Consider the following 19994-nt stretch of genomic DNA (forward strand, 5'->3'; position numbering starts at 1 on the left):
AATGGCACATGCATGTATGTTAGTAACTTTGCTTCTTCCCCGGAGTCTTTGTGCTTTCTCGTCTCACAGGAAAACTGGACATGGAGGGCTGCAGTGATGGTGGCATGGTCCTTTGGGTGTCCTGTCCTGCTTCAACACCTTCTCCTACTCTTACTGCTATCTCTCAACCCAACCGGTCAAAGCAGATGGCCGCCCACCTAGAGCCTGGTTCTGCTTTAGGTTTCTTCCTGTTAAAGGGGAGTTTTTCCTTGCCGCTGTCACCAAGTGCTTGCTCATGGGGGAATTGTTGGGTCTCTCTGTAAATTAAAGAGTACGATCTTGACCTGCTCTATTTGAAAAATGCCCTGAAAGATGAGAGATAACTTTGATATGATTTGGCACTATATAAATAAATTGAATTGAAAAAGAATTCTCATTTGTGCACACAATGTTTGTACAGTTTGTGATTATTTGCTGCATGATTTTTAGCCTCTGAAATGTGATATTGTGGGAACTGCATCATCTTGTTTGTTATTAAATCAACAAGTGTAACAACGAGGTAAACAGACCTTCCTTATTCTCCTGAATTTCAACCTTTGAGGTGCTGGATTCTGGCCATAACACAGGTGTGGGAATATTTTATTCATCGTACAGCTGTAGTTGCAGGTTTGCAAGAGACTGTTAGAGACTCTTCATCATATTTATTGCTTTCCTGCCAATCTGTATCCTACTACCTTTACTCTATAACATTGAGACTACATGTCATTGAGTCCTGAGGTTCTATTGAAAAATTCCATCCTCCCACACATTTAGTAAGAACAGCTATGACGTGGTGGTTTTCTCACAAATGTCACTTGATCCTCGTTTTGGGTTTGTGTGAGGTGGTGAGAGTGGGAGTGAGAAAAATAGGGTGTGTGTCTATGATCTATGAGTCTTGTTTTTTTAACTTATTTATTCAGGGGAGTTTCTCTGAGAGCAATGTTCTTTTTCAGGAACGCCCTGATCACATTCACACAGTTACACATTCATACCTGGAAGCTGCCCAGTACAACAACAGTCCAATCTGTCAACCACTGAGCAGCTCCACTGGAGAAGTTGAGGTTAAGGGCCTTGCTCAAGGGCACCTCAGTGGTGGTAAAGGGCAAGTGCTGCTTCTTCACTTTCCCCACCCAGATTTATCCTGCCGGTCTGGGGAATTCAACCGGCGACCCTCCAGTCACAAGTTGTGCGTGTGTACAGGCAAAGGTCATTGCTTGATTTGTTGAGGCACATCTGTATACACTCCATGCATCTTTTAAAATAAATAATCCTAACATCAAATAAAAAATATCTAATATTTAATCTAATCTAAATTTAATTTAATCTTAATTTAATCATCTAATATTTTCAAGTACATATATACCTACTCCACCACAATTTAGAGGGAAATATTATTATTATTTTAACTCTATAAGTTACTGACTAATTACTCAAATTAAAAATGTGATACATTATAAAATATGATGTATTGTTATGTATTAAACTATACAATAAGTATATAAAGTAGTTAAGTAGTTAAAATCAGCTCCACCTTGACATCAACATTAAAGGACATATTGCACATTTATGCTTCAATAATAATAATCTAATTATATAATACATATTATAATTTTGACAAGGGCCAAAGTGCTGCATAATGAGTACATTCTTGCTGATGATACTTCTGTAGCATACTTAAAAGGATCTGAATACTTTTCCCATCACTTTTAAAACAAATCTATTGATGTATTTGTTTTTTTTATTTGCAGAAACCAACATGATGCAATGTTTGACCTTTAGACTATCAATAGGTGTGTCTAATGATTATGTGGCCAATATTTTCCTGCTGGACCGATGAATTAAGGTTTCCATCTTTAATCCTGCATTAAATAAAACTGTACCATTTCAGTTTGTCATAATAAGCCAGGCTACCATCAATAAAATTGACTGAATTGAATGAAAAAAAAAAATTAAACGCTTTTGTTTTGCATAGTTGTGTTTATAAACTTTAAAATTGTGTAACTCCTAAACCTATATAAGAAATCTGTGATCTGCTAAAGAACAATTGGCAGGGTGAATATATGCTGACATAGTAAAGGCCAGTCTTCAACAAGTAGGACGCCCGTAGTAATCTTGGTTACTGAGTCATTACATAACAGAGGCGCGCACGCGCACACACACACACACACACACACATGCACACACCCCTTTGGTAAACTTAACTGAGGATCAAATGACAGTGGTTTAAAGCAGGTCAAACTTTGGATCCTATAGGTCATGTTTGAACTTCTAAATACATCTGCAGAAAAGTAGGCCATCTGTGAAGCAGCAGGGGCAGGTGTGACAGCTCAGTCTCAGCATTCGTAGAAATTGGACATTGGAACCGAGTAAAACAGCAGGTGGCCATCCCATTTGTTTTCACATGCAGTATGAGTGAAAGAACATTATTGATACAGGTGTTTTTATTGGTGGTTGTTGGCCTTACAGTGATGATTATAGCAAAAAAAAACAACAACAAAAAAACAAAACAAAAAAAACTTGATATGAGTACCTGTAATTGCAGATGAAACCTATACAAAACAGCAACGAGAAATATAAGTTAATTGGTTTCTCTTCATAGAGCATCACAAGAGAGATATGTTGTCCTACAAGAATACATTGACTATAAATCCTGTGTATTACGGGCATTACCTGATAGTATGTTTGGACCAATAGGAGTTCACGTTGTGCTCTTTAAAGCCGAATCGACGCCTCCTATTGGTGCTCTTGGTATATATGGGCGGGGCTAAAGAAGTGCTTTTACCAAAACAAGCAGCGTGCATGCACCGACACGAGCTAGGAGGAGCTGGCAGCAGAGAAAAGTTTGACCAGTTACAAAGCGAATGGACCGACAAACACGAACCTAAACCAACAACAGAGACACAGCTGGGGCGTCAGGTAGGAAAGTGTCACCGCATACAGCTGTTATTGCACATTCAAAACTTCTTTGCTGAAACTTTTTTTTGTTGTTGTTGCATGAAACAACAAGCTGTGGTTGACAAGCTCATAGTTGAAGCTGTTAACTTTGAATTTTGCCATAAATACGTTATGTTTCTTTCGTGGTAGGCTACAGAATGACCTTACAACATTTTAGCTCACGACATGGACTAGCATGAGACAGAAAAACACTATAACACACATGTAAAAGGACGTTGTCTCATTTAGCCTATAAATTATGACAGCCATATAAAGATGCTATTGCAGGTGTGGGAAAGTGCATGGAAAAGTCTCCAAAATCATATGAAGCACAGGCAACAAAACAATAAACAGCTAAAACACCAGATTCAGTCAGCACTCTCCATTGTGAGCTTCACAGGGCTGGTATTTATGACAGGGCTTTCATTTGCTTGTATCCAAGGCCACCAAACGATATCAGTTGTTTTAACCCTGGACCGCTGCCGAGAAATGGTAAAAGGGGGACTGATGATCAGTTATTGTTCACCCCCCTTCTTGCACCAGGATTGGTTCAAGTGTATTTCTGTGAAAGTAACTTGATGACTGTTACTGCCTGTTGGGTGTTGTGGTTGTTCTTACAGTTTACGAGGCCATTTTATGGAAATATCAATGGTGAACAGCCCATTATGTTCCTATTTATTCAGAGTTATGGGGCATGCATTCTGCTACTTCCATTGGTAGGGCAGGGTATCAAACTTCAGTACTTTTCTGACATGGGATGTCTAGTCAGATTTGTCAAACTGTTGATTTGTTTCTATGATCATGGTTGTAGATGGTACCTGCTTCATTCCCAATGAACTGGACCGTTTCCACACAGCTCAGGGCTGCGTATGGCATCAAAGCATCATCCTACTCCATTGTCAGGACTTTGTATTTATTGAAAGATCTTCCCTACAACTTCAGTTCAACTAAGACACTAAGGGGAAATGAGTTGGATGTTGTCATGTTTATTTTGCAGAATGAATGATGGGTTTTTTTTGTATACATGTGTTTCGCCCACTAGGCCTACTGTTAGAGGTGGTTGATGATGGACTCCCACAGTGAGACCAAGAAGTTGAGCACTTACCTCCCCTGCAACCCCTCCTACGATGAGACCCGGACAAATGGCTGCCAGGTCCAATCTAAAGGCCCAGGTACACATTAACACAAGAACATGTTGTACAGGTTTAAGTCATAGGTGTGTCAATGTTTTTTAGAGCTTGCATACTTAATTTAAATGTTCATAGAGGGTGTGCTTGCCTGGCATCTTAATTCAGGTGCAAATGTGGCTCCTCCCTACCGCTTACATTACCCTGGCTTCCCCTGAAGTCTCTATAAAAACTTGAGTCTAATATAAATCTTCGTTATGCTTTCAATCAATATTTGTTAAATGCTAACCTGGGGCCTGGGATCCATATAGATAACTTTCTGAGTGAAATCCCCTGCAAGTCTGGAACCTGGACTGATGTAAAAAGTCCTGCCCTGTGTTTTGATGAGCAAAGTTATCCAGTTAACTGAGTAAACTCACTTCTTAGAACAGGTTTATGAATTTCCAGGATCATGATAACTGAGCAACTTCTTCACATTGACCAACACAGATTAATGATGAAACCGAAGGTTGTTTATAACTGTTTTTCATGCCTCATGTATCTCGGTCACTGTGCCCTTAGTGGCTTGATTCCAAAATGTGACATGGTGTCATCACAAACTACCTATCAAGTTATATTGTAAGTGTAATTTGATTAGGTTGAAGCTTAGTTTAGTTTATTAGGATCCCCATTAGGGACTCTCTAATAATAAAGTAACTTATAACATGCACATATCTGCAATTGTGTAAAAAAAAAAAAAAAAAAAAAAAAAAAAAAAGGGTCATGGATCCAGTGTAAGAGCAGGGTTAGTAAAACCTTCTGCGGATCATTTCTCTGTCCAACACCCAGAGGTCAACAGAAAAGGTAGGTTTTTTAAAAAAAAATGTCTTAATTTGACTCAGTGTGTGCATAACTTGGACCGCACCACAGCTGCTGAAGTGTGATACTGCCAGATTTGTGCTTGAGTGGGATGTATGACAATACAAAAATAATGTGAAACACTTTGATGTCAGTGCACGGGCTCTGGTTCAATTGGACTTTATTGGTATTGTAAATTTTAAGACCGCTATAACCTTGACAGGTCATGGCAGGATGAACGACATTTCTCAATAACTGAGTATGCAGTGACTTCTCAACCATGATAAACGTGTTAAATGTGTTCAGATGTGTTTAGATAAACAATTCATGGATTAAAAACTGTGCGGAGACCAGCTATAAAATGTGAATGCTGTTGTACAAATGTCTTCACTCATTAGAAGAAGTAATGTGTAGTTAAAACATCATGATAGGTTACATATAGAATAATGATCCTAATCAGTTCCAGTCTATAAAGTAAGGAGAAAAAAAGAGCACTGTTAAATCGTTACTTTGTGTCAGCTAGTATCCTGAGTTTAACATATCAGAATTGGGACTGAAACAGTGTGATGCTCTTTTAGTGTGGAATATACCCGTTTTCTTTTTTTTTTTAGTAGCTTAAAATCTTACAAGAGCAGTACAGTCCAACATGTTAAATATTGTAACCCAATTATTAGATAATGTCACTTATGGAGGATTGAAGAAGTTGGTACAGTGCAGCCATCAAAGCAAATAACTTTATAGGACCCTGCAGTTTGCAGCTGCGCCGCTGTTTTTCTTGTATGTTGTGCAATAATAATTGAATTACAACAGAAAGAAAAAAAGTTTCACTAGTAAGATCATGAGGGTGATTGCATTTATATGTTAGCACTTAAGTGAACAGCCAATTATAAAAGCCTCTGCTAGTTTTGATTATGACAATAATTACAGTGTGGTGTCCTTTTATTAATAGCCATTCAAGGAAAGATGGATAAGGAATTTAACAGCAATACCAACAGGCAGTATAACAAAATGATAATGGTGAAGTTTACAGCTAGTCATATCACTATTCATATCATATAGAATATCTTATATATACACTGAAAATGTTCTATCTAATTGCTAAGCTCATCAGTTTTGCATTTGTTCCTTCCCTATCTATCTGGTTCTGATGATAACGAATATCTATAAGTTCACAGTGATACATGTAAGACTAACCCCCCCCCCCCCACACACACACACACACACACACACACACACACACACACACACAATGGCTTACACAATTGCTTCAGCATTCTTCATGTGAACCTCCGACCTCTAATTCCACAGAGTCAGCACTGTTAAGACGACTTCATGGTTGGGGGGAAACCTACAGAGGAAAAAGCTGCGGCCTTGCCAAAGTTGTAGCAAACAATTCTTTGAAAAGTGTGTTTTGTTTTTGTGTTTTTAGAATTACAGTGATTTATTGATGCAATCTGGCCCACGCCCAAACATAGAAAGAAGTCAGTTTTAATCTTTGTTTCATTGCTGTGACCAAGGAATAGACACAACACAGTGAACACAAGTTTGATTTTGCATTCATACCTGCTGCTGCTACTGCTGCTCCTCATGCTGTATATCATGCTCTTAACCTGATTACAGCAGCTGCACACAAGACCATCTGCTTCTTTTAAAGAAGACTGGCTGTAAACAAGAACACAGTAGTTGTTTGATCACCAAAAGGAACAAATGGTTGTCTTGTTGTCCTCACTACATGGAGGTTAGAGCCTAAGATCAGCTGCATAACATAATAACTCTGCCGGATCTGAAAGAGGTTCATTGTCTTACTCTTGAACACCTCAGTGCGGCCGGTGCTTACTAACATGGAGTCTTCACTTATCTCCTTCACTACTTATTCTTATGAATATAACAGGAAATGACATTGGCTAACCATGTGTCCATGCTGAGTAGATATTTTACATATTTTTCTCTTTAAATATCAGTTTTGCTGATAAGGCTAATTTGGTTGCAAGTTATTAGGACTGGCTATTATAATCTGGAAGCATTATCATCACTTGCTAGGTGGGTCTGTAGGTGAAATTTCTTGATACATTTGTAAATGAAAGTGTTTTGTGTGTGTGTGTGTTTTTGCCTATCTCAAATCCAACCATGTTTACCAAATAAAAACGATGACAACAGCTCTATCCCTCAGTTTCACACAGTTCCCATAATCAAGATCACTAGATGAAAGATTTCAAAACATTTGAAAAAGGAAATTAGGAAGGAAAAGTACTCAGCAGGCTTGTTATGGTACGCACAATAAATTGGGTGAGAAACTCCGTAAACATAGCTGTGGTTGCGAGAAAATTATTTGTTAATGTACCTTTTAATCAAATCACCTGAGGTTAATGTTATAATATCCTCGGCTTATAAAAGACAAAGCCAAACATGTAAACATTCTTAGTCTGTGGTGGGTCAAGTAGAAAATAGGGTGTCTGTCTTTAGTCCAGTACCAATGTCACCCCAAAACCCCAAACCCTCACAGACTTTTACTGACTTCAAGTTAAGTTAATTTTATTTGCTTATCTCAATATCACTAATCACAAATTTGCATCAGGGAGCCTCACAGTCAGTACAGCAATACAACATCCTCTATCCTTAGACCCTCGATTCTTAGATCCTTGATTCAGATAAGGAAAAACTCCCCACAAAAAACCCTTTAATTGGTACAAAAATGAAAGAAACCTCAGGAAGAGCAACAAAGGAGGGATCCTTCTTGCAGGACGGACAGACATGCAGTAAATGTTGTCTGTACAGAATAGTCCAGATAGCAAAATTATAGAATACAGTATGAAAAAACATGATGACTAAATTATAGATAGATTGATAACATATATGAAGAATCTGATCACCTTCGCGAATCACTTCACTGTTGGTAGGTAAACTGCAATTTTATTGCGTTTTGTTCCTTGAATCATAATTATGATGAAGACACAATATATGATTGAGATTTTTAAGTTTAATTAAGTAGTTGAATAAAATTAACATATTACAATATATTAAGTATATGTTGCTTACATTCTGGGTGTGATAATAGCCTATATGTTATCAGTAATATTTGAAATTACATCAACATAATCATATCCTCAAACAACAGAACTAGACAGTTGCAACATATCTGCCAGCTTGTTCTCGTCAGCTCTTACAGGAGCGTGTGTTAAAATCTGTGAATCCTTGAAGGTCGACAATGGGACTGTGCCTTTAGCTGGGTAGCTGTTAGCTTGTATATTCTCTGACTCTCTCTCTCTGTTTCCCTGTCCCTTTTTCTAGGCTGCAGCTGGCTGGTGGTGGTAGCAGCTGTAGCGGCCTCCTTGAGTGGCCTGATGCTGGGCTATGAAATGGGCCTGACCTCTGGGGTCCTACTGCAGCTGCGGGGCCTCCTGTCCCTCTCCTGCCGGGAACAGGAACTGCTGGTCAGCTCCCACCTGCTTGGCGCCCTCCTCATCTGTCTGGCCGGAGGTCCCATTCTGGATCGCTACGGCCGTCGTTGCTCTTTGCTCCTGAGCGCCGGCCTGGTAATCGGAGGGACCATAGTGCTCATCGCCATCACCTCACTTGTTGCGCTCACACTGGGCCGTGTAATAGTTGGTATGGGAACAGCGCTGTCAGGGACGGGAGCGTGTCTGTACATTGCGGAGATCTCACCGAGGGAGAGGAGGGGCCTGCTGGTGACCCTGTACGAACTGATGTTGGTTGTAGGTGTAATGCTGGGATTCAGCTGTAGTTACGCCTTTGCTGCTCTGCCCCATGGCTGGACGTACACGTTTGGACTAGTAATCCCCCCTGCACTGCTGCAGATCGGTGTGCTCATATTCCTTCCGCCCAGCCCACGTTTCTTGGTGACACAGGGTAAAGTGGAGCAGGCCAGGACAGTGCTAGCCAGAATGAGGGGTGGGATAACGGAGCATGTGGAAGTAGAACTCAGGGACATCCAGTCTGGACTTAAAGAGGAATCAGAGCATAGTTTCTTAGAGTTGTTCAGTACCAAGGCCAACCTGCGTTCACGGCTGCTAACAGGCGTGGCTTTAGTCTTCCTCCAGCAGGCCACAGGTCAGCCCAACATCCTGTCCTACGCTTCACCACTTCTCCGCAGCGTAGGCTTCAACAGTGATGCCGCAGCAACCTTGGCATCCACAGGGTTCGGAGTGGTCAAAGTAGTGGGCACCATCCCGGCAGTGTTGCTGGTCGACCGCGTGGGACCTAAGAGCTTTTTGTGCGTGGGTGCTGTCGCAATGGGAATGTCGCTAGCTGCACTCGGTACATTGACGCTGCAAAGCCACACTCACCTCACCAGCCTGTGTAAAAGCCACACAATACTCAACCACACGGAAATGCAATGGGATTCAAACAGAACCTATATAGACTTTGACAACAGTGACATGTTTTCTACTGGCCTCCCCAGCCAATGGAACAATGAGGAGGCACAGAGGACTAACCGAGAGGATGAAGGGACTGGGGGGTCAGGAGGAGGACGGATTCATGTAGAAGTGTCTTCCTCACTTAAATGGGCGTCGCTGATCAGCTTGCTGGTGTATGTGGCAGCTTTCTCCATTAGCCTCGGGCCAAGTAAGCATCTATTAATTCAAACCCTTCAGGATGCCCTCGGGCATTTATCTTTTAAAACAAGGTTGCATATCTGTTCCAGTGTCTCCACATACTTTAGCATTTTGCCAAACTTGTATTACCAGTTGTAGAAGAAATAGTAGTTCACCAAGTTAACAATTCTTTCTGTATTCCAGATGTAGAACAGTATCTGTGAATCTGTATGCACTGACAGGCGCATACAATATATGTTAAGATAATTTGTAACATGCTGTACCATGAAGTGCAAAGTGCAACAGTGGTTATCGTACAATATCTAGGCTTAGGCAAAGGTGAGATTGAAACGCTCCAGTTCCCCAGATAAGATGGTGCGTCCCTCGACTGCAACTGTTGTCTAATAGTCAAGTTTTGGATGTATGACATTTGATCACACCTGGCTTATAACCCCACACACAACGTTTTCTAATATCAAAAGAGTTATTCTCATGTTATTTGCATTCATACTTTATCAACCATCACCTCTCCCTGTTCTTTATTTTTGTGTGTTTCCCTTTCAGTGGTGTATGTGGTTCTCAGTGAGATCTTTCCAATGGGAGTCAGAGGCAGGGCCGTCTCTGTGGTGTCAGCTGTAAACTGGGCCACGAACCTGCTCATCTCAATGACCTTCCTCACAGTTACAGGTATGTGCATGTTATTATTTTGTGAATTGGAGGTTCAACCAAATTGTGGAGGAGCTTTAGTTATACTGAAACTGATAATCTCTCTCCGACAAACTTTTATGCTAAACACATTTCTTTGGGTTAGTTACGGGGGAAAAAAAGAAGTGTCTCACCTTGTTCCTACTACTGATTAGTGAGGCTGCCTACATGTTGTGTAGTCATAATGTCATAACCTGTTTTGCATAATTTCCCAATGATTCTAATCTTGTCAGTCAAGTTTATCTAAACTTGGGTCACAAAAACTAAACTGTAGCAGATCAGGGAGGTGTGGTGAGCAAAACACACAAGCAAGCTGCCGGATATCATAGAAATTTGCCGGTCATGCGTGTCTTTGTTGTTGCTTTTCTAGAAAAGATTGGCGTTCCCAATGTGATGTTCCTGTACACTGCCATGAGCTTCGTACTACTGGTGTTTGTCATCCTCTGTGTCCCTGACACCAAAGGACGCACGCTGGAGGAAATATCCAAAGAGCTGGCTAAGAAGTGAGTGGCAACTCTTACACACAAGCTTAACTGTTGCCAGTTTGAACTCTAAACTAGTGTGTTTAACAGTTCACTCTGACTTCCGCCTGTCCTCTCTCTGCCTCTCCAGGAAGCATTTCGAGGTGAGGCTCTGTAAGCAGGTCAAGCCTCAGGAAAGCCTGATCAGCAGCACGTCCACAGAGATCCCGGCAAATATCTGAGTGCTTCAACAGACCACTACTGCACACCTCACCTGAAGGAAAGTCCTTCATAATAAGGGCAATGATCAAGAAGGACATTAGCAGTGTTTAGAGCACGGGGCACACCACATCTGTACAGCCCTGCAGTTTCAGCTGGTTCCTCTAACAACTGAATTTTATAACACTTCCTTCTAGTTACATATGCAAAGGAAGAACATGACAGGGATGGTGGAAATAACACACACACAATTAAATAAAAACAACTTAAGTATTGAACTTACTCCAATGAGGATAGCTCAGGGCCTCATTCTTGCTTGTTAAAAAGCAGTAATGAAAGGTAAACAATCAGGATTGAATATGAGATTATGTAAAATATATATTTTACAAGATTTATTTAATTTCTTCTTTTACCTGTACAGTTCCAATAATGCTCCAAGATTTAAAAATTGACTCCCCATCAACCTGATGAAGCCCTTGGATGAGTGGTGAAACTCTACTCCTCCTTTACATATATATACATTATGTATAGGTTGTTTCCATTGTCATGTGATGTTGTGATGGATATTTAAAAAAGAATGGCTCTTTTGGACTATTAAGGGGAAATCAAGGATGTACTAGAAAACAAAAAAAACACTAATCACCTCAAACCGACAATGTATGTACAGTAACACTCTTTGGGTTCTTTGCTGGATTGCAAATTAATTCCTATACAGTAACATCTTGATGTTACTTATATGCTGCTCCCTGTCATATGTAATGTAATAACACTAACATGGCTGAAACCAGTCATACCAGTTATGTTACAGCAGACATTGTATTATCTGACAGAAATATGGATGATTGTCACAGGAAGAGCTCAGTGTATGCTCCTTTACATATGGGAACCAGCAATTGAAAAAAAAGACAATGAATGAACACACTAAGCTCCACTGGCTGGCTACTGAATCCACAAAACCATTAATCAAGGCTTAAATACTAAAGTCATCAGGTCTAGCTGTAATATTGGATAGATGATACAACAAGTGGTTCTGTTTTAATGAGTGAGAAGTGATGAGTTTTGTTTTTTTTAACTTATGTCAGTGATGCCAAACGTGTACTTGTCTGATTAACTAGTGGAATGTTTTACTGCAAGAAAATGACTTGTGTGGACCTGTTCACTATTAAAATTGCACATTTTGTAACCTGTTCTTTATTTCCCACCATGTCTTCTTTTTCATGCTGTAAAATTTCAGATTAATTTACCATGGCTGTGACACTGCTCCGCTCTACCTGGACATCCATACAGAAAATGAAAATGAAAAAGCAAGAGTCACAGACATCCTGTGTCGGCCTGTTTTATCGTTAACCTTTATTTTTATACAAAATACAAAATTCTCAACAAGTGTCACAAATCTTCAGTTGACACCGGTTCAAAAAGAACTCCACCCCACATACTTGTGACAAGTCAAAGAGTTTCATCTTTCCCATCAGATGCATTTATTATATACATACACAGACGCTGCCTTTGTGGATGTGAGAGCCAGCACAACTATCAGAAGTCATGTTAACATTAGGAATTTGGTTCTGATTTAAAAACATTTAACCTCTCGCCATTATTTTTTTTGTTGTTAAAGAGAAATTGTATTCTATGAAGGGTTTGTTTTTCAGACACTGGCGTGAGCACAAGACATGATTTCAGCATGTCTTCTTGGAACACTGTTAGTGGTCTTACATTGCTTCGCATGACTGCATTGCCAAACTTCTTGAGAAGTGACCAGGCTACCTGCCATTCAACTTTTCATGACTGAACAGAGTGGCTGCTTTTGTAATCATGAGTTCATTATTATGAGCTTCACAGCTATTTCCAAAGTCAGTTCTTGTTGTGGAAACGAGGTCTGTTGCTCACCATCTGAAACATAAAATATTCTGAAACCGTCCAAAGTTTTCATGACGTTAGGAAACATTTAGGACATCCATCTTGCTCTACACTGTCCAAGCCTACAAAAACAATTAAATATTTACAGGTTTACTGTGTGTGTGAGTAAAACTATTATTAGGAAGCGACAAAGAAATTAAATCACATATGGGAACGATGTGTGTGTGTGCGCATTCTGATCAAATGCCACAGTTGTGAACAGAGAACACGTTTATAGCAAAATGACAACCAAATACATTAAAGAAATGTTAAAAAGCAACAAGTAAAATTAGAGATGAATGAGTTTTGTAAGAGGATATGTGCATCTGAATAAGAACCTGCTCTTACATGTAACATTATTAGCACACTCATCTGTTTCTGTTGGTCTATGGCTTGATGGCTGTTTTCCTCTAACACCTCTACTAACAAGCCACGGACGGAGATTTTTCCACAGACAGTGGCAAATGGGACGAGTGCTTGTGTATAGGGTTAAACATGAGGTTTCTCAGTGTTAGCATACGGACCGTTTTGCAATGGTCACCACTGTTCGGTATTAAAACGGTTATTGAAAACAGGTCTGTCTGCGTCCATGCAAAAAACATCCATAACAAAAAAAGAGCAAAAGCAAATGACTTCCACCCCCCCCCCCTTTCTGTGTCAGTCAAGTTTTTCGGGAGCAGTTTCCGCTGAAGGACGTGAAGTTCGGAAGACATATTTGCAAGTTTAGGCTGTTAAAATCACGATAGCCACACAATCCACAACACTGACATTTTGTGAGAAGGTAATGCTAAGTGTCCAACTTTTAAAAATCCTGGTGATATCCAGTCTGTCAAGTATGTCAAACATTTGTGTCTGTTGCCATGTAGTGATGAAAACAAGCAGATCAATCCGAGGGTAAGGTGCTTCCTCATCGGTGTCACCCTCTGTTTGATTCACTTCTTTTGCCTCCTTGTCGTCCTTCATTTGCAGTTGGGGTTCTGACACTCGAACAGTAGTGGGTAGACCTGCTCCACAGCTGTGGCCACATTCTGCACATTTGGTCCTGACCCACGTGATAGTGGGGAGTGGGGATGGGGGTGAGAGCATAAGGATTGTTTTTATTACAATTACAAAAAACCCATCATGATAGAGAAAGAGTGGTCAAAAAACAAATGACAAAACTTCTTTGTTTGGGTCAAATTTCAACCTAATGTCACACAAGAAAGAGGTAAACCTGATATTTTACTCTCAGTAAAATTCCTCAAGGAATTGGGTTATTTCCAAACCGATTTTCTGGTTGTAAAAGCCTTTGAAAGTGCATTATGACAACATGGCCTCAATCCCTTAAGATGTTGTGCCTTCTAGTTGTACAGTATACAGGTTGTGTACAGAAGGGTTATGTGAGGTCAGTGTGTGTCTGTAGGAATGCAGGGGAGAGATACCTGTGACTGTGAGGCTGCCAGTAGAGAACACCTGTATAGTAGCCTTGAGATTTTTGATCCTGTACGTGGCAGCAGGATGGAGCTCTGGTTCATAACTGACAAACAAACACAAACATACACATAATGTTTAATGACATTAGATAGTGCTGCGCGATATGACGATGTATACCGTGTCTGTTGTTTTGTATTATGCTCTATCGTCTATTTTGTTGTGTCGCAAATCACACTCTTCATGGCGAAATTTTTCGTCATTTGGAGTCTGTCCATCTTTTGCACAGATTACATTAATAAATTACTCTTCTTGGCTTTTTACTCGCGAAGCCTTTATTACAGTTACACTACTATTAGAGTTACATAACATGTTTAGTTAGTTAGGGATATGAAATGACGTATAGATTATTTTTTTGGCACTTTTTGCCTTTATTGGACAGTTACTGGCGAAGACAACGACGGACTCAAACCAGAGATGTTGCGGATACGTGGCGTGTGCAGTAACCACACGGCTACCAGGGCGCTCTGTTAATTGATATTAGAAACAAAACCATGCAGTTGAATAAATGCCTCACAAAAACTGAAAACCTTCATGGAGGTAGGATTCTATTGTCTACACTTGTTTTTGCTAGGTGTACCTAATAAACTGACAACCAAGAATATAAATGAAGCACATATACAGCTTAGTGATTGCTTTACATAATGCCACTCCAGCAAATTGTGTTGTATAAACACTTGTTGCACTTCTGATGCGAACGTTGACTGCATGAAGTCGTTTAGTACACATCTTCAGTCTGCTTGCTCTACAGTTATCTGATACACATGCTCAAGCTCACACCACTAGAGGTCATCCTATCCCTACAAAAACTGAATCTCTAAAAGTAAAAAAGAGGAAACCTTCTTGAACAGGGACACAGACTCAAAAAATACATGTCTCTGTAGATAGAGGCACTCTGAAAATAACCTCCTTCTCTGATTTTGTTTTAGTATTTTGTCAGTATAGCCTCAGATAGCTCTTCGTATTTCTTCCTCATGGCATCACAATTTATAACTAATCAAGAAAATTTAACACCATGAAGCACTTAAGATTCTGGACTGACATCAGAGGGTGAAGATCTGCTTCATGAGGACGTGCTATCAAAACAACTGATGATGTCTAAACACTGCTGATGATTAGGAAGATGAGGATGATGATGATGATGTGATTTTAATGAGTGTGATGACGGCAGTGGTTGTGATGTACTCCATTACCTGGCAATGGGTCGGTTGTTCTTAGTAAAGTCTATGAGGCGGATCGCAAAGGGCATGGAGCACACTGCCAGCACATTCACGACCTTAAAGGCTGAAAACCTAACCTGAACAGACAACACACACACACACACACACACACACACAAGCATGAACAAAAACATATAATAATATAGTTATACATAAATATCTTTTAGCCCCAGCATTAAAAGAAAAACTTCTTCAATCTGGGTCTTATGGCCTCAGAGTCAGCATTTACATACACAGGTTCATTTGTACTACAGGACAGATCCACCTATATGACATATTTGTTTGTTGACACAAAAACTGAAAATATTAATCTTACAAATACAAAAAATGTTAAGAGGACTGGAGGTTAAAAGGCTATATTTTTACATTTAAAATAAAAAAAGTTTTATTTCTAATACAACACCAATGTCTAGAGCCTTCATTATCCCTAGAATAAAGAATACATGGATTTACTGTAAACTTGTTTGTAATAACCTTATTTATTTTTTATATGTAAGCTAATTAAACGTGTGCAACAACCATGTGACATCATTCATTTTCTCTCATGTTATTTTCCCTCTGCTGCTGATGTGAAGACACTCACTGCAGGCAGGTGCTGCTGGCACAGAGGGTGAGCTGGTTAGTCTCAGCCTCAAAGTCTACAAGAATTCAACTAAGTTTAAGCGGTTAATTAGGCTTAACCTTTGCATAAAATTAGTGTTTGTTTTTAGCTTGTTCATAACAATGTGCTATTACCATCGCAAGCTCTGTATGGCTGTGTACAACATATGTCTCATTTATACAAGTTCATGATCTGTTTGTGTAACAGGTGTTTTGCTTCTATCGTCTCCTTTACTGGTAGATTTTGTTGCATTTATGGTGACAAGTGTTGCCGTTGTCCATAACTACACTAAAAACATGTTTTCTGCTCTTCTACTCTCAGTCACCATCAGTCAGAAGACCTGATCTTAAAAATATTCTCAGTCAGAAACAGGTTTCAAGTGGCATCCTTACTCTGCAGTAAAGGCGCCACATTATCGTCTGACATTCCTTTACATTAACAATCATTTAACATCATTTTCTCATTTATCGACACAATTATATATCTGCCACCGATATGTTGTGCATCCCTAATCATCGTTACTCTAGAAATTGCTGTGTTTTGCTGGACACAAGCAAAGTTAAGCCTCAGAAAGCTTTTAGTCACAGTCAAACCAGTTACTTTAATGCATAGACTGTATAAAGAGTTTGAATGTTTAAACTAAAGGGAACATTTCAACTGTATTTCGCATTGCAGAGCTACTTCTGGGTTCAACCTGCAAGCTGACCTGGGCTATGTCTCAAATCACTTCCATGATCTCTATGTGCTGTTTTGTTTTGTCATGAGACATGACCTCGCTAAAGCAAATGAGAAGTCAAAAGAAATGTAATCATGTATGTGGTCTAATGAAGCACAACGTTTTCTGTTTATGAAAGAACTGCTTTAAGGGCTGTGCTTCCTTGACACAATCCGACTCAGTTGTAAAGCTGTTACAGGTCAAGTTTTAAACATTTTTGTGTTTAAAATCTACTAACACAATACATGCTTGTTTTTAGGGCATATCAATTGAGTCAATATGTAAAGATGAATACTACAATGCAATTACTGTTTCAGATTTCATTCATTGCTAATGACATACTTGAGAATAACAGCTCCAGTTTAACTTTGTATTTCCATGCAAGACTTTCAATACCTCAACAGACATATTGAAAACCTTTACATCTACACTGAGAGGTTATCAAGTTATCATGGTATTTATGTTTCTGCATTTTGCCATCTCTGAAAAACTGGTATCTGTACGAAAATGCATTTAACAACAAGTTATGTGATTGTTCTCACCTTGAAGCCTAGTTTCTGCAGACAGCGTGCTAACCTGCGAGCACCCAGCTTTGCTTCATCCTCGCTGAATCAGAGAGGAAAGCAGAGAGGAAACCTTAAGAGTAGGTTCAGAGTGCCAGCAACCAACATCACCACTGTGTGTTTTGTGTGGAGTGTGGTTACCTTGTTGCTCCTGTGCAAATAACTTTCCCTGAGGACCAGATTGAGGCTGTTATCTTGGGCTTTCGAAGCTTCATAAGGACCTTCTGAAAACAAGAAAAGTTAAACATGTTGAATGCTGTCAATATGGCCCATATCTTAAACATATGACGATGCAGTAAAGCTATACAAATTTAAAATATAGGTGAGCTACACAGAGAATCCGGTTCCCTCTTTAACAGACTTTGGCTTCCTTACCCCTACTTCTGGCTTATAAATGACATTGACTCCCTCTAAGGCAATGGTGCGCAGGTTGAGGTGGCACCTGGTCCTGAAGGTTGCCACCACATTGGTGACAATGATATCAAGTGCCTCATCATTGCTGGAATCCATGAGGAAGTGTGCGTTGCAGCGAGAGAACCACAGGAGCTTTCTCCTCACACATTCATCATCAGCGCCACCGCCACCATCATTTCATGGACGGACAGGGATTCAAGACTAGATGGAAGGAGAGAAGAAAAATCAGGCTTTATTAGTTATTTGAATGTTATGAATTATACGTCATGTTTTTATTAAATATTTTTCACACACATGCACAAAAACTATGTAAAACATAATTGACATGTCATCTCAATCAACTAACAGTCAAGAAACAGTTCCTATGTGTGGATGATAGGTGCTATTTCAAGCCTGAATGCTGCAGAACTTGCACCTAAATAACAACTAATTGAAATGTTAGGAGGGGGGCTTGTCACCTCACTTGCCGCACCAATTCATCTGATTCTCCACCTATGTGGTTCCCTTTCAAAACACGAAGCACACAGGCCTTAAAGGAGACATTCAAAACATTTAAGAAAATAATCTTTATCGTTATTTTTATCTGTAGCCTACTTCTTGGTTTAGCAATCTGTTAACGTTAGCTTAGCCGCTATTGATACAGCCCGATTCGCTAGCTACCCTCTGTTGCTACTACCGATCAAAGATAAAGGAAAATAATATCTTGGAAGCAAAACGCGATTCATAATGGTTTTTATCACCTAAATATGTGAAAGCATCCGGTATACCTCGTCGTAGTTTTATGTAACATGTAAGTGGTAACAGTTGATGCATCGCTGTGTTTTGCATTGCATAGTAACGCAGCTGATAAGCTTGTTTGGGGAAATGACGCTAGCTAATCTTGCCAGCCTAACAACCCGGTGCCTGTTGTCAACTAACTAACCTATTCACCGCAAACTAATGCAGAATAACTGCACGAACTACCTTGATGTTGTGACTACAGCTCTACAGAAATTAACGACTAAAGATACAGAATAACAACACCTCACTACTGCCCAGCTAATGTTGTGAAGAAAGCCCCCCGTTAGCTAGCAACAAAGAGAAGTGCAGAGGCAGATAATGAATGAAAAGTTGTTAGCTACGCTAGCTAACGGGCTAGCCGTTTGACGTTACACTGAGGAAGGTGGTTCCACTGTTTCCAGTTGGGTTTGCGTGTTAATGGCGAATGTGTGAATCTCAAATGTTGGCTTTAATTCTTTAGCTACCTCCTCTGCTTGCTCAGTCAGCCCCGAGACGTGAACAAGCCAGTCAACAGTAAAAATTTCCTCCGGGGACCCAGAGACTGTATATAAAGATGCGTATATCACTGACCAGCAAGCAAGTTCCTTTCCGGTTTCAATTTTCAAAATAAAACTTGTGACGCAGTTAACGACAACTTCCGGTTACAACTTTCAAAATACAACGATAATGTGTTTTATTTATTTGCCTAATAAGCAAACATATTTAAGGAAGATATTTATAATTTCTTAAAATACAATATTTTTTTATTCTACAGGATGTGTATTTAGCTTCCGACACATTTGTTTTGTTTGCAGAGAACAGATAATTTCATCTGTAGAACTTCAGGTAAAGAGTTTAATGAGGAAATAATACTAGCAATCAAATAAACATAAATGGGATGGGTGCACTTAAAAACTTATTTCTGACTAAAAAAAAAACAAAAACAATAAACTCAGTAGGATATCGATGAGAAAAGAAAAGACAGATGATGTAGCAAAAGGTCAAGGCAAATAACAAATTATATGATTTAGACATATTTTTGGCATAAGCAGGTATTAAGACCTCAAGTCCCCTTACACCAGTGGTTCTCAACCTTTTTGTTGTCAAGGACCCCCAAAATGATTCACATCAGGCTGTGGACCAGTACTTGATAAACTGTAATCTCAGGGAGTCCATTTGATAAGATTTACTTATTCCACAAATGTCTGTACTGTAGATTGGCAGATTAAAGGTGCAGTGTGTAGAATTTAGTGGCATCTAGCGGAACGGACTTGGCAAAAATGGAATCTAATATTCATAAGTATGTTTTAATTAGTGTACAATCACCTGAAAATAAGAATCATTGTGTTTTCATTACCTTAGATTGAGCCCTTTATATCTGCATAGGGGGTGGGTCCTCTTCCACGGAGGCCACCATGTTGCACCGCCATGTTTCTACAGTAGGTCAGAATGGACAAACCAAAAACTGGCTCTAGAGAGGGCCTTTCGCGTTTTTCACGAGT

General features: G+C 39.7%; 2 protein-coding genes across 5 annotated transcripts; one reads left to right on the top strand and one right to left on the bottom strand.

The window, feature by feature from the left end:
• Positions 1-2793: 2793 nt before the first annotated feature.
• Positions 2794-12043, top strand: slc2a12 (solute carrier family 2 member 12). Its single transcript, XM_067571851.1, has 6 exons — positions 2794-2934; positions 3995-4124; positions 8205-9500; positions 10034-10156; positions 10545-10677; positions 10787-12043. Exons 2-6 carry the CDS (start codon positions 4016-4018, stop codon positions 10875-10877), a joined length of 1752 nt encoding a protein of 583 aa, XP_067427952.1. The 5' UTR covers positions 2794-2934; positions 3995-4015; the 3' UTR covers positions 10878-12043.
• Positions 12044-12179: 136 nt separating this feature from the next.
• Positions 12180-19107, bottom strand: tbpl1 (TBP-like 1). Of its 4 annotated transcripts, none has more exons than XM_067571855.1 (7): positions 19084-19107; positions 17695-17934; positions 17461-17543; positions 17299-17362; positions 15414-15517; positions 14172-14266; positions 12180-13792 (listed from the first exon to the last, which is right to left on the bottom strand). In XM_067571855.1, exons 2-7 carry the CDS (start codon positions 17827-17829, stop codon positions 13710-13712), a joined length of 564 nt encoding a protein of 187 aa, XP_067427956.1. In that variant the 5' UTR covers positions 17830-17934; positions 19084-19107; the 3' UTR covers positions 12180-13709. The 4 variants fall into 4 exon arrangements, with proteins under 4 accessions (XP_067427956.1, XP_067427953.1, XP_067427955.1 ...); XM_067571852.1 differs by having other exon boundaries at positions 18978-19095; XM_067571854.1 differs by lacking the exon at positions 19084-19107 and adding an exon at positions 18501-18652.
• Positions 19108-19994: the final 887 nt, after the last annotated feature.

The sequence above is a fragment of the Thunnus thynnus genome, chromosome 18 (assembly GCF_963924715.1).
Source record: "Thunnus thynnus chromosome 18, fThuThy2.1, whole genome shotgun sequence".
Classification (NCBI taxonomy): Eukaryota; Metazoa; Chordata; class Actinopteri; order Scombriformes; family Scombridae; genus Thunnus; species Thunnus thynnus.